This window comes from Peromyscus leucopus, chromosome 1 (genome assembly GCF_004664715.2).
Source record: "Peromyscus leucopus breed LL Stock chromosome 1, UCI_PerLeu_2.1, whole genome shotgun sequence".
Taxonomy (NCBI): domain Eukaryota; kingdom Metazoa; phylum Chordata; class Mammalia; order Rodentia; family Cricetidae; genus Peromyscus; species Peromyscus leucopus.
In genome coordinates this window covers 5,803,393-5,817,003 of record NC_051063.1, presented here as the reverse complement: position 1 = coordinate 5,817,003, position 13,611 = coordinate 5,803,393, and the positions used below count along the sequence as shown (strand labels likewise).

At 42.3% G+C, this 13,611-nt stretch overlaps 1 protein-coding gene across 6 annotated transcripts in view; it reads left to right on the top strand.

Moving 5' to 3' along the window:
- Stx3 (syntaxin 3) overlaps nt 1–13,611 on the top strand; it is a 43,107-nt gene that overhangs the window by 13,921 nt on the left and 15,575 nt on the right. For all 6 annotated transcript variants that reach the window (XM_028884221.2, XM_037204926.1, XM_028884216.2 and 3 more), the window contains exons 2-3: nt 3,607–3,690; nt 12,215–12,314. In XM_028884221.2, coding sequence (XP_028740054.1) covers nt 3,607–3,690; nt 12,215–12,314 — 184 coding nt within the window. The remainder of the gene's footprint in view (nt 1–3,606; nt 3,691–12,214; nt 12,315–13,611) is intronic.

Sequence of the window (13,611 nt, the reverse complement as noted above, 5' to 3'; positions counted from 1 at the left end):
GTCAAGCAAGCAAGGCTGCAGCCACTCCCAGTCGGGGGCCGGGGGCCAGGGTCCATGGCGCCCACAACTCTCTCACTAAAGGTGGATCAGGCCACTTATCTCAAGCCTGCTGAAAGCCAAGAACCATTCTGGGCATCTGGCTGCCCTTGTACACTATCTAGTCTCAGAAGCTCATGTTATGACAACCACTAAGTGTCTGCTTTCTCATCCAGGAAACTTCCCTGGATCCATTCATGAGGCAGCTTCTTCTTACGTCGTTAGCATGTGTGCCAGTTTGGACACTGAATTGACATCACGTGACTGTATCTATGTGTATATGTGTATCAGATACATACTTGAGGTCTTTTCCCAAGTGGAGCTGATAGACCACCTCTTAGGAAAGAACATTCTCAGGGCTGGAGAGATGGCTCAGCAGTTAAGATCATGTATTGTTCTTACAGAGGATCCTTGTTGCGTTCTGAGCACCCTTATAGTGGTGCTCACAGCTGTCTGTAATTCCAATACCAGTAGATAAAACATCCACTACTATTGTCCACGGGCACTGTGTACAAGTGTTAAACAGGCATGCATGCAGACAAAGCACCCATACACATGAATAGATCAGTAAACAAATCCTTTAAAAAAGGATGCTCTTGATAAAAGCTTACTAACTTCCTAGAGGAAGAACAGCTTTGTATTTTCTAGGAAATAGTGCAGGTGTGTCTTCCTTGGAGAGAAGATCCTGTGGAGGCCTCTGAGAGGCTTGGGTGTTGAGGGATGTGGAGTAATAGAACATTTGGTCTCAAACATTGGAAACTGATGTGTGAATTGAGGTTGCAGGCTAGTGTGAATGCATTCAGCTAGAAGTAATTCAGTTTCTGTTAAATACTTGGGAAACATGAAATAAATTATTGACAAATGTCCTAGTCACTGCTCTATTGCTGTGAAGAGACATCATGACCAAGTCAGCTCTTATAAAATAAAGCATTTAATTGGACCTTGCTTACAGTTTCAGAGGTCAGTCCATTATCATCATGGCAGGGAGTGTGGTGGCATTCAGGCAGACAGAGTGCTGGAGAAGTAACTGAGAGTTCTACATCCTGATCTGTAGGCAGAGAGAGAGACAGAGAGAGAGAGAGACAGAGAGAGGGAGACAGAGAGAGAGAGAGACAGACAGACAGACAGACACACACACACACACACACACACACAGAGAGAGAGAGAGAGAAGAGAGAGAGAGAGAGAGAGAGAGAGAGAGGCCTTTGAAACCCCAAAGCCTACCTCCAGTGACACATTTCTTCCAACTAGGCCACACCCAATCCTTCTAATCCTTTCAAACAGTGCCACTCCCTGGTGTCTAAGCATTCAAATATATGAGCCTCTGGGGCTATTCTTATTCAAACCACTACAACAATTATGGCGTTGTACTTTAACTGCAGGTGATAAGGTTGATTTTGGCTAAATGAGCAAAAGAACTGTTGAGCTAACTGAAAGAACACAAGGGGAGATCTGTAGAATCTGCCTGTAGCCAATGGAGGAGGGGCTCAGAAGAGGCGGGCGCTGCCATTGGTTCACTAGGTTTCATTTCTTTCAGGCTCTTCTCACAACACAGATTCCTTAGGGAGCTTGAGTGATCCCGTGGCCTTCCCAAAATCAGGTGGGAAGGGTAAAAGAGCATTCCATGGAAGGTACCCTGGGCTGGCAGGCAGACACACCAATGAATGTATTCTAACAGATACACATGGTAACCCAGATCCAGGAGCTTATGGTCACTGGGTACAGATTGATAACAGTAGGCCATGGTGGTTGCTATGGAAGGTCTTTGCAGAGTGGTGAGAGCTTAAGGGAGGTTTTGAATTTTGCATGGGAGAGACAGGAATCAGGCTATCCGAAGGGAAGTCTAAGGATGAATAAGATTTTGGTAGTTGGACAGATGCGTTTTTGTTAGAATCCTTGTGTGGCAGCATGGAAAGAAAGATGTTACATATAAAGGAACGATGTGACCAGAAATGTAAGCAATCTCAAGTGGCTGATCTCAAGAATGCATTGAGGAATAAGTGTGGGTGTGGCTGGAGTTTAAAGGCCCTTGTGGGTTCTTTTGGGCCAAGGGATTTTGGTTCTAGGAGATGAGCTATCATTATATGACCTTAAGTGTCAGAAGGATATAATTAGTTGAGTTTTTTAGGAGATAGGTGTGGAATGAGTAGGAGGACCCTCAGATTCAGCATCTCTCTTGAATATAGATAGCTATGAAGTTTGGGATGCTGACTGTCCCAGACCATACAGAAAATGAGATTTCCCAGGTGGTCGCAGATTTCTATGGGAATGTTTTGGGTTTGTGGGGGTGGTAACAGGTGCTGTGGGGCCTGGCTGTTTTCATTGCTTGTGGAGTTTTGAGCCGTTGAGGGTAAGTCGTTGAAGGGTGTGATGAAGCAAGTGTAGCGCTTTCCTGCCCCTCACCCCCCCACAGCCAGTGTGAGAGTGTGCTTAGAAGTCTGCAGTGCCCTGGATAGCGCTTGTCTGGGAGAGAGCAATCCGGAAGAGTGTAGAAACAGCTCAGGCTTTTGTTGCTGGATGGGAATGGAGTCACTTCCTCTCTACAGCCATTTTGTAATTCTGAGGAGGAAGGTGAATGAGTTTGAGAAGGTTTGCACTCCTTGAGGTTGCTCAGGGGCTGGGGAAGAACTTCCTTTTCCTTATAAACACGAGCTCTTGGATAGGGAACAGCATGGTTTTCTTTGCAATAGGTGGTTTCTAAACACAGGAAGATCTTTGCTCCAGCTGTGAGGATCAGCAGCTCATGCTTTGAAGCAGCTTATTAGAACCTGTTTGAACAGCATGGGTAGGTTAGAATCTGCCTGTTACTAAACCTTTCTTAGTTTTAGGTTCCTCAACTAAAGCGAATTACAGAAATGCCACCACCAGTAGCAACAAGATTGGACTGGGTGTGGAGTTCAGTGACAGCACTTTCCTAATGCTTGTGAAGGCCTCGGTTTTGACCCCCAGTATAAAACAAAGCAAAACCAGACAAAGGAACCACAACCAAGGCCCCAGTGTTGAGTGTACAGCATACTAGATCCTGTGCATCTGTTTATGTTCATTACCTCATTTCTTTCTTTTTTCTTTTTTTTGAGACAGGTTTCTCTTTGTATCCCTGACTGTAGTGGAACTTGCTTTGTAGACCAGGCTAGCCTCAAATTCACAGATCTGCCTGCCTCTGCCTCCCCAATACTGTGTTTAAAGGTACCAATCCCCAGGGTATTTCATTTATTTCTTAACTAAGTCTATAAAGTAATGTTTTGACAGTTAGGGAACCCTAGGCCCAACAAGCTGAATAGTAACTTGCTTGTCTCTTGTACAAAGTCAGGAGGCGATAGAGCTTGGATTTAATTACAGACAATTCCAGAGTATTATTAAATTTTTATTCATTTAAAAGAGAATTTATGTATATATATGTATATATATGTATATATATATATATGTAGGCATCTATCTATCTATCTATCTATCTATCTATCTATCTATCTATCTATCTATCTATCCACGTTTAAATATGACTCCATCAATGACAGTGGCTGTTTATCACGTTTTTTTATCCTCACTCTGGCATGTTCTGGTCTCTTGCAGAAGCAGCTGACTCAGGAAGATGACACTGACGAGGTGGAGATTGCTATCGACAATACAGCCTTCATGGATGAGTTCTTTTCTGAGGTGGGCAGCCTTCCTGTGTTTTTTTTTTTCTGAATGTACACGAGGAAATGCAGCTTCCTCAGTAAGAATAAAGAAACCTCAGATCTTTCAATGCTGGCAAAGGAACAGATGGGCAGGCAGAATTGTTCCAGGGAGATTCTGTTTTCAATTCTTGGAAGTATCTAGACTTTACATCTTATTAAGGAAGTCAGCAGAAAGAGGTTGGAGAGATGGCTCAGTGGTTAAGAGCCATGCTGTGCTGCTAGAGAATTGATTCTCAACCTGTGGATCACAAACCCAGGCTGAATGACCCTTTTACAGGGGTCATCTAAGACCAATGGAAAGCATAGATGTTTACATTATGATTCATAAGAGTAGCAAAAGTATAAAGTAGCAAGGAAAATAATTTTATGGTTGGGGGTTACCACAACATGAGGAACTATATTAAAAGGTCACAGCATTAGGAAGATTGTGAACCACTGTTCTAGAGGAACCAGGTTTGATTCCCAGCACCCACACGATGACTCACACCAACTGTAATTCTAATGCCAGGGATCTGATGCCTCCTTTTTGCTCCTGTGGGCACCAAGCATACACATTGTACACATATACATGCAGATAAAATGCCCATATACATCAAATAAATAAATAGATAAAATGATTTTTAAAAGGTCAGCAGAGGATAATTACATGTAATTGAAGATAGATTTGAAAAGTCTTAAGTACATGACAACATTTTAATGATGTCTTTTCTTATTTAAAATTATATAATTTAAATACATTGCCAACCTTGGGGCACAGCTGGGAGTAAAAACAAAATTATTGCTTCTTTAGGCCTTTGATTCATATTGGTCAAATTTGTTGTTTCTTATAATTTTCCTGATTGTCTTAGTTTTACTGGTGACAGAGAAAACAAGATGCTATCGTCCCGTGTTTGTAAAGTCATATGTGCCTACAGAATCATGTGTACTTTGAGCAGGAAGGCCTTACAGGGTGGAGTTACAGTAATATGGAGTGGTAGAATTATCAAGAACAGAAATTCTGGCTTTGCTGAGTATACTTAGGTTCAGATCTCAGTCTACTTCTGAGCAGCTATTGATTTTGTGAATGTTCCTTAACCTGCTGAGCCTTGTTTTCCTTATCTGTGAATTGGGATCAGTTATATAATGATTTCCCATAGGGTTATATTGGTTGGGTCCAATTATGCTCATAAAATATCCAGAATATTGCCAGGCATGTATACACTCAGTGAGTAATACTTAACACCTCCTCCTCCCCAGTCTTACTGTGCCCGAGTTTCTGTATCTACTGTTTTTTTTTGTATTTATCTTTTCATTCTACAGGAAAGAAGCAAAAGACATCATTTTCTTTCTGAGGGGAAATTCAGGGGGCTTCTGACCATCTGGATTGTGGGTGTGGAAAAGTGGTCCTCCAGAGTTTGCCTGAATGGAGTGGAACAGAGCTTGGCAGTTCATGCCTGCTCATCTGCTAGGTTAAGAACTGGGTTGAAGAGCTAACTTGAGTGTGTGTTTACCTGCCTGGAAAGCTGGCTATAAGCCTCCACAACTCCAAATCCTGCTTGTGGGTGGGTGTGACCTGTCAGTCAAGGACTCATAGTGGGGTCAAACAACACCACCTGTTGTTCTACTTGTGAACAGTGGAAGACTGCTCTTGTTCAGTGGTGGGGGTGGACTTGAGTTGATGTCAGAAGACATTGTCTCTAGTCACTACAGTCTTGCCCGGGAGCCTCACATGTGTTAAAGAATATCTTCTCTATGACGAGGAATCTTCTCTAGTACCTGTGTCCTCCCTCTTCTCCTGAACCACAGGAGGGTCCCTAAGAGGCAGTATTCCTTGCAAGGCAGGGGATGGTGGGATTTGGTCCATGAGTAAAGACTAGAGTCTGTTTCCTTAGTTAGTAGTGGGTCATGGTCAGCTTTTGTTGGAAGGAACACAAGAGAGTAAACACTTCACAGAGAGATAAGATCACTAGGACTGCCATAGAATCCAGCATGATACATCCTCTGGAGATGACCACATTGCTGCCCAAACACAGCCAGGGACGGTTACTAAACAGGGTAGGGCAGGAGTTGGGTGTGGCTGTTTGGTCAATAAGAATGCTCATTCTGGCTGGAGTGTGAGATGTCATAAACCTCTGTGATCAAGTATTTGAGGAACTTCCTTTTTTTTTTTTTTGGTCAGAAGTATATTTGTTTAAAGATACTGCTTTTTTAAAAAATTTAAATTACATTTATTTAGTGTATGTGTGTGTACATGTGCCTCAGCATATGTGTAGGTCAGAGGATGATTTGACTTGAGGGAGTTGGTTCTCTCTGGCCATGTGGGTCTGAGGGATCTAACTTGGGTGATGGAAAGTGTCTTTACTCACTGAGCCATCTTGCTGGCCCTCTCTCAGAAATTTAGAATGCACATTATCTTCCTAAAGGCTTCAAGAAGTCCCATAGTGAAGAACCTGGCTTTGCTAGGCTCTCTTAGTGTTTAGCTCTTCACAGACCTGACATGGAACTTTTATTAGCAAGGTTGAGTAGCTACACACTGGAAAATGTACCATTAAAGCTTTCTTTTGAGGAGTCTACCTTGATTTGGGCTGCTGTCACAAGTACATAGTTTGGATGGCCTGTAGATAATAGAAACTTACTTGCTGTGGTTCTTGAGCCTAAAAATTTGTGTTCAGGGTACTAGCAATATTGGATCATGTTGGGGTCCTCCTTCTAGATTGCAGAGTACTTCAGCTTCCTGTGGCTTCACAAAGTGGAAAGAGAGCAAAGACAGCTAATCCCATTCATGAGGGGTCCATCTTCATGACCTAGTAACCTATAAAAGCCCCACACTTAAATACCTTTACATTAAGAAGCAGTATATGAATTTGTGGAGGCACAACATTCAGTTCATTATAGGTGTACTTAAAAAGTGAGATTATTTTGCTGGGGGTATGAAGCATATTTCTCTCTTAGGTGTGTATGTATACATGTACACATTTGTGCACCTCAGGAATATCCATCTCTTTTGAGAAATTGTCTTTCATTGGCATAGATCTCACCAGTTAAGCTAAACTGGCTGGCCAGGGATCTACCTGTCTCTGCCTTCCCAGTGCTAGGATTACAGACATGTCTCTATACCTTGGGTTTTTATATGAGTTCTTGGGAACTGAATTGAGCTTCTTAAGTTTACAAGACAAACACTTTGCCAACTGAACCATTTCCCACAGCTGTTGTATGATATTTTGTTTGTGTTCTGACAAATAAAGCTTGTCTGGAGATCAGAGTACAGAGGTAGCTACGAGTTAATCATAGAGGTCAGGCAGTGGTGGCACACATCTTTAATCCCAGCACTTAGGAGGAGGAAGCAGGAAGATCAGGAGTTCAGGGCCACCCTGAGCTACACAGGATTGAACCAGTCTAAAAGAGAAACAGAGCCTGGAGGTGTTGGCTTACATCTTTGATCCCAGCACTTGGGAGGCTCATGCCTTTAATCCCAGCATTAGGGAGGTGGAGACAGGAATATAAGGCAGGTGGAGACAGGATCTTGGGCCCATTCAGTCTGAGGATTCGTAGAAGTAAGAACTCTCTGGTGGCTGGCTGCTCTGCTTATCTCATCTTTCAACTTTCACCCTAGATATCTGACTCTGTGTTTTTATTTAATAAGACTATTTAGGCTCACATATCACACAGACTCAAGCATGCTTATTTCTTTAAGTTACTTGTATTCAAACATTCATTAAACAGACATTTACAGAGTGACCCTGCACGTTTGGCATCATGAAGTCTTTCAAGTAGTTTGAGATGAGAAACACAGCCCCAGCATTTGAAGCATCTGAATCATGCTTATAGAATAGGCCAAGTTCTCTGGAGCCTGGCTGGAGAGCAGATTAGGGAAGGGTGTGTGTGTGGATTGAGCAGTAGGAGCTACAGAGGGACTAACCTTGAAGCATAGGGATTTGCTGTTTGGGCTTGAGTTTTGTTAGAGCCTAAGACCTTTCAAAGTGATTATAATTTGCAAATCTAGGCATTAGGTCAAACCAGCAGGTTAAGAACTTTTTAACTCTTTTGGTAGGGTGTTTGTATGAGAGGGAAGTAGGCAAGCTGGTAGATTCTGATTTCTAGGCTCTTCCAGTAGTGAGGCAGGAAGACTTGGCTGGTCATTTGGCAATTTGCTTTTGGCCTGTCTCTCCCATTTCCTTTCCTGTACTTTGCCCTTTCTTTCTGGGAACTACACTAAAATGTGTATATTATGCAGAGTAGCTGATTGATATGACATTTATGTGTATATTGTGCTCTGTTTGAAGCCACTTTTCCTACTATGCCCTTACTTTCTACCTTGGTCCCTCTTCTAAGTTCCTAGTAGTGCCTCACCTACTTTCATGTCGTGTGTGTGTGTGTGTGTGTGTGTGTGTGTGTGTGTGTGGTGTGTGTAAATTCTGTATGAGAAAACATACTTAGTTGACTGAGACTGCTGTAACATGTTTTTTTTTCCCCACTTAGCATGATAACCTCTAGTTCCATCAATTTTCCTATAAATAATAGTATTTTATTCTTTGTGGCTCAATAATATTCTGATATGCACATACTTTTAAAATCCATTTATCAGTTGATAGGCTGATTCTCTTTCTTGGTAATTGTGAATATAGCCGCAGTAAACATGGGTGTGAGGTAGTCTACTGCAGGCTGACATCATTTCCTTCAGGTGTATTTGGAGGGGTGGGGTAGCAGGATCATGTACAAGCTCTGCTGTTAGCTTTTTGAGGAACCTCCATACTGGTTTCCATAGAGGCTGTACTAGTTACATCCCACCAACAGTGTATTTCTTGATCTACCATGTTTGTTCTTTTTATGATTGACATTCTGATTGGGGAAGATCAGTGTTTCAATTAGTTGATTTGAGAATATTGTCTTAGAAACTTGTTTTTATTGGTCAGTCCAACTCTGAGTTCATACTTTTCATTCATAAAAAGAAGCTGAAAAACTAATACAAGTCATGATAAAACCCTTCAGGGACTTGTGAGGCAGAGACTAATTTTTAAGCAGAATAAGCAAAACGTTTTGCTGTGCCTTTCAACTCATCCAGCAGCAGTCTGCCAAGCCTTTCTGTTTTCTGTTGTCTAATTAGATTCCACTGGAGAATTAAGTCCAGGGGAAGAGGCCACTGATGCCTTCAAAATAACTATCACCTGCTCTGAGTTAGTGGTTAAAGCGCTTGCCACACAAGTATGAAGGCCACAGCTCAAATCCCCAGAATCCATGAACGCCAAGTAGGCATGATAGCCACCTGTAATTCCAGCCTCAGAAGACAGAGACAGGGGATCCCTAGATTAAGCAGCCATGTCCATGAGTGCTGGGTTTCATTGAGTGACCCTGCCTCAAAGAATAAGGTGTAATAGGGATTGAGGATGATTGCCAGAATATACCTCAGGCCTCCACACATGTTCACACATGTGCATTTATACCCATATGTGCTCATACACTTACAAACACATGTACACATAACTCACATGTATGCATGGAAATGGAAAAAGACAAAAACAACTTCTGCCTTTCAGTTAGATGATTGTGATTAATATTATGTTGTCATTCTAATTGGCAGTACCTACGATCAAGAGCAAGTGACTTGATGTCCTTAGGTTTTTGTGAGTGGTTACTGAGGACATTAGGATTGCTGTAGGATTAATGAGACATACTTTTAAAGGGGCAGCATAGTGCCTGGCATATAATAAATGAGCAGTTGTTATTACAGTTTGTATTTATTGTTATCATCTAACATTCATTATGTACTTGATGTGGTGTAAGCTTGTTCGAGGTCATAAAAGTGCTAAGAGGTGGAGCTGAACCCTGAACTTGTTCTGTTTGATACTATTTTTTTAATTATATGATCTGGAGTCTCATATTGCTGACAGATCCATGGTAAATAGTTTGTAAACCAATAGATAGCAAAAGGCACTAGGGATGCTTTAGCCTCAAATTTAGTGATGATTTGAAAAACCCACTTTTGGTTTGGCTTATTCCACCAGTAATGCTTCTGTATAAAAAGCTCCTGATAGGGAGCTGTGATCAGAGAAGTAAGGTACAACATGATCCCTGTGAAATGCATTCTGAAACCAATCTGTTTTTCTTTCTTCTTTTGTGTGTGTGTGTGTGGTGTATACACTTGAGTGTGCAGATGTGTGCACCCATGAACATGTATGTATAATTCAGAGCAGGACATGAATGGTGTCATCTCTCCACTTACTGTCTAGAGACAGGGTCTCTCACTGAACCAATCTTATAGAATATGAGTTGGACATACAGCAACCTGATGTAAGGTGAATGCACAGGAGCTTAACAGAGAAGGAGCCTAGGAGACAGGGTCTGGTATCTAACTGATGCCTGTGTTCAAGCTTCGATTTCCTCTTGTTTGAAGATTAGTTTGGAGCCTCTGCCTCTGAACCTCGGTTCCTTTGTATGAAAGGAGATAGTGATGGTGACCTCACAAAAGTGCTGCAAAGGGCCTAGCATCGTCCAAATCTGTGATAATATGGGTAATGTTAAGCACAGGCACAAATAGTTTCTTACGCTTTTAAGATTAAGACTTACCGGTTCCTACATAGCTTCTCTCCACCCAGTGATTTGTCTGATGATCTGGTGAGTTCGCAAGAGGAAATCACATGTAGCTTTCACCAAGAAATACCCAGAAATTCATTGTTCAGGAAGAGGAACACTTCCAAGAGAAAACTGACACAAAGCTCAAGGGGAGAGAGGGGGGCAGAGAGAGAGAGAGAGAGAGAGAGAGAGAGAGAGAGAGAGAGAGAGAGAGAGAGAGAGAGAGAGAGAGAGCGATCCTGTGGTTGACCAGTTGCTCACCCTGAAGTTCTAAGGGGTTTTTGATTGTTTGGTGAACTAATTAAAGGGCTGTTTAATTAGAGCCATGAAATGCTTCCAGATAGTGAGCTTGATGAGGACAGAGGGAAGAGAACAGTTGTAGTTAGTCGGGTAGGGGTGGGGTTTGCTTCTGGACTTGAACATCCAGAAGACAAGCATAAGATGGGATGACCTGGTCCTAACTCTCAGTCCCTACATGCCTGTAGTGACTCTGAACTTGGGGCACACTACAAACTTAACAACTTCCCATATTCTGTCTCTCTACCATTGACCACAGTTTGGACCAGAATTCTCCCTAGTTGATCAGACTAGTAGCTGCAGGAGCTAGTGTTGGGGAAAGAGAAAGGGGAAGGGCAGGAGTGGGTGGTCTAGAGACCACTGATGTTCACAGGTGATAACATGTGTGACCATACCTGAATAATAATGCTAATACACTCTTAAATGTTATTTTGTGAACAATTAAAATGCTACATAAATATTTGAGTAGTTATGCATATGTTTATACTCTGATATGATCACATTAATATTTTATTTTATTTATAGAGGAAAAAAATCCCTTGAGTGGCAAAAATGCTGATGTGGGGGTTAGAAAGCTCAAAGTTGCTCTTTGCTATTTTCTGGAGCACTGCAGTTAGGTTTTTAAAAAGAGGTACCTATCCATTGGAGAAAGGGGGCACTGGATTCGAAGCCACCTATGCATCGAATGAATCTGCATTCCAGATGTTAAGAGTATGTATTATGAATAAGATGTATGTATAAGAGTATGTATTATGAATAAGACAAGGTTCTTGTCGGTTAATTGTTGCAGTGCTGATGTCCTCTTCACTTTGGGATGAGGCAGATAGGGACAGTGGGTGCTGAGGTTTCTTCTGTATCTGCTGTCCCCACTGTACATCTGCTTTAGGGACCATGGTGCCCAGGCAGCTGGTGCCTGTGGATGGAGCTGAGGTGTTGCTCGGCGTCCTTTGATGGTGTTCAATCACAAAACAAAATGTTATTGGAAATCCTTTATTTCATGCATTCATGCAGTCAGGAACTTTAAAATGTGCAGAAATGGTCATAGGCTGTAATATAGAAATATAGAAAAGGCTGTAACGTTGTGCTCAGCTGCTGGGGTTAGTCTGTAATAGCTAGTTCACCAGAACATGTCCAGAAGCCTGGCTGTCTTCTGAGATGGCCTTGCCAAGTCTCTTTCTTTCCTCCATCCCCTGTCTTCTTTATCTGCCTCTCTGCTCTCTCTTAGTCTTTTCTCTAGTTTTCATTCTCTACATTTGCTCTGTTCTCTTTGAGTATTTTCCTTACTCCCCACCCCATGCTCATTCTCTTCTTTCTCACTTTGGGGGCCAAAGGATCATCCGCTTACTGTTTGCACTTGTCTCGCCTGGTTATTCTCCATGGTTCCCTGACCTTCTTGACTCTGATCTGAACCTTACCATTCAAGGTGAGTGATTATTTCCCTCTCAGGAAGGAGGAGTGTGGATTGGATGACACTTCTTTATAGACTAATTTCCTTGACAGTGGAGATGGCACTCCCTGGGTAGCTGAAGGTTTTTTTTTTTTTTTTTTCATGCTCTTCCACAAACACAGAAGGTGGACAGTTTGCAGCAGGAAGCTCTGCTAAGCATTCCTTTCAGGTGTGGACTATTTTCCCTCTGTTGTCTTTCTGATTATAGATTGAGGAAACTCGGCTCAACATTGACAAGATCTCAGAGAGTGTGGAGGAAGCGAAGAAGCTCTACAGTATCATTCTGTCTGCACCAATTCCAGAGCCAAGTGAGTGTTGACTGAGTTGAGTCACTCTGTACTGACCCTTTGCATTGGGGCTGAGACGGGCTTGTTTTCCTCCCTTCTGGGAACAGCAAAGGAGCACATGCATTCCCTTGCATTAATGTACATACCATATCACCTCTTTCTGTCTCTGAGCTCTTCTCTTCATAGTCCCGCTTGAACCATTCAAACTCCTTCCTTCCCAACTCATACCTCTCAGGACTAGCAATGCCTTTTACAGCTCCTCACATACCCCAAGCTCCACCCTAGCTTTGTGCCTTGGTTTACATTCTTTCTTCTGACTGAAATGCGTTTTCCAGCCCTCTTCCAGAATCCTACCTGGTCAAGTTCATTTTTATTCGTTGTTTTCCTTATGAGGTGTTCTGGAATGGTTCATGAAGTTCATGAAGTCCCTTTCGTCTCTTACTTGTATTTGTTACTGCTGCCGAGGCAAATGTTAGTTCCCCTAAGTGTTTTATATTTGGAGAATACAGGTTAGCACTGTATTTTATGTTCCTAAGGAAAGCAAACAGTCTGCCCTGTTACCTACTTTACCTTGCTGAGTGGCTCTCCAGTTTCTGGGCATATGAGAATTGTCTCTTCATGTTCCTAACTTCCTCTCCACCCTTTCTCCTGCCCCATGCTGCTGATACTTTACTCATGCTAACCTCTGGCTATTCCTCAAGTGTTCCTTGTTCCCTCATGTTCTTTATATATTATTCTTTCTCCTTGGGATTTCTGCTCTTAGTACCCTTGGCTACTTAGCTAACCTATAGTCTTTTTAACTAGCTAGCTAGCTAACTAGCTAACTAACTAACTAACTAACTAATGAAAGAACGAACGAACAAACGAACTAACTAACCACCTAACTGTTTTACCATTTGCTAACCTGTAGTATTTTTTGTTGAAACTCAGTTCTACTATCTCTGCCTTTAGGGGCTCTTCCAGATTCCTAGAGGCTGTGCTAGGGGTTTTCCATAACTATCCCATGCACACCTTGCTCAGAACTTCCATCATACCTTGTGCTACAAAGCAAGACTTCTGATGTACTCCCTATTCATTCCCTGCCAGGTTCAGCCCCTTCAAGGCTGAATCTCTATCTTTTCTCTGATCCCTGAGTTTCTCACTCAGTTCCAAGAGTGGAGGAACTGAATGATGGCTCTGGAATAAAGGTTATAACTGTTGTTGATTTAGTTCCATAAACCATGAGTGTGGTGCTCCACGCATCAGCTGGGACAGCTCTGGGCATGTAGTAGGTACATCATAGATACTTGCCTCATTTAAGTTAATGGGCTTTGGTTGA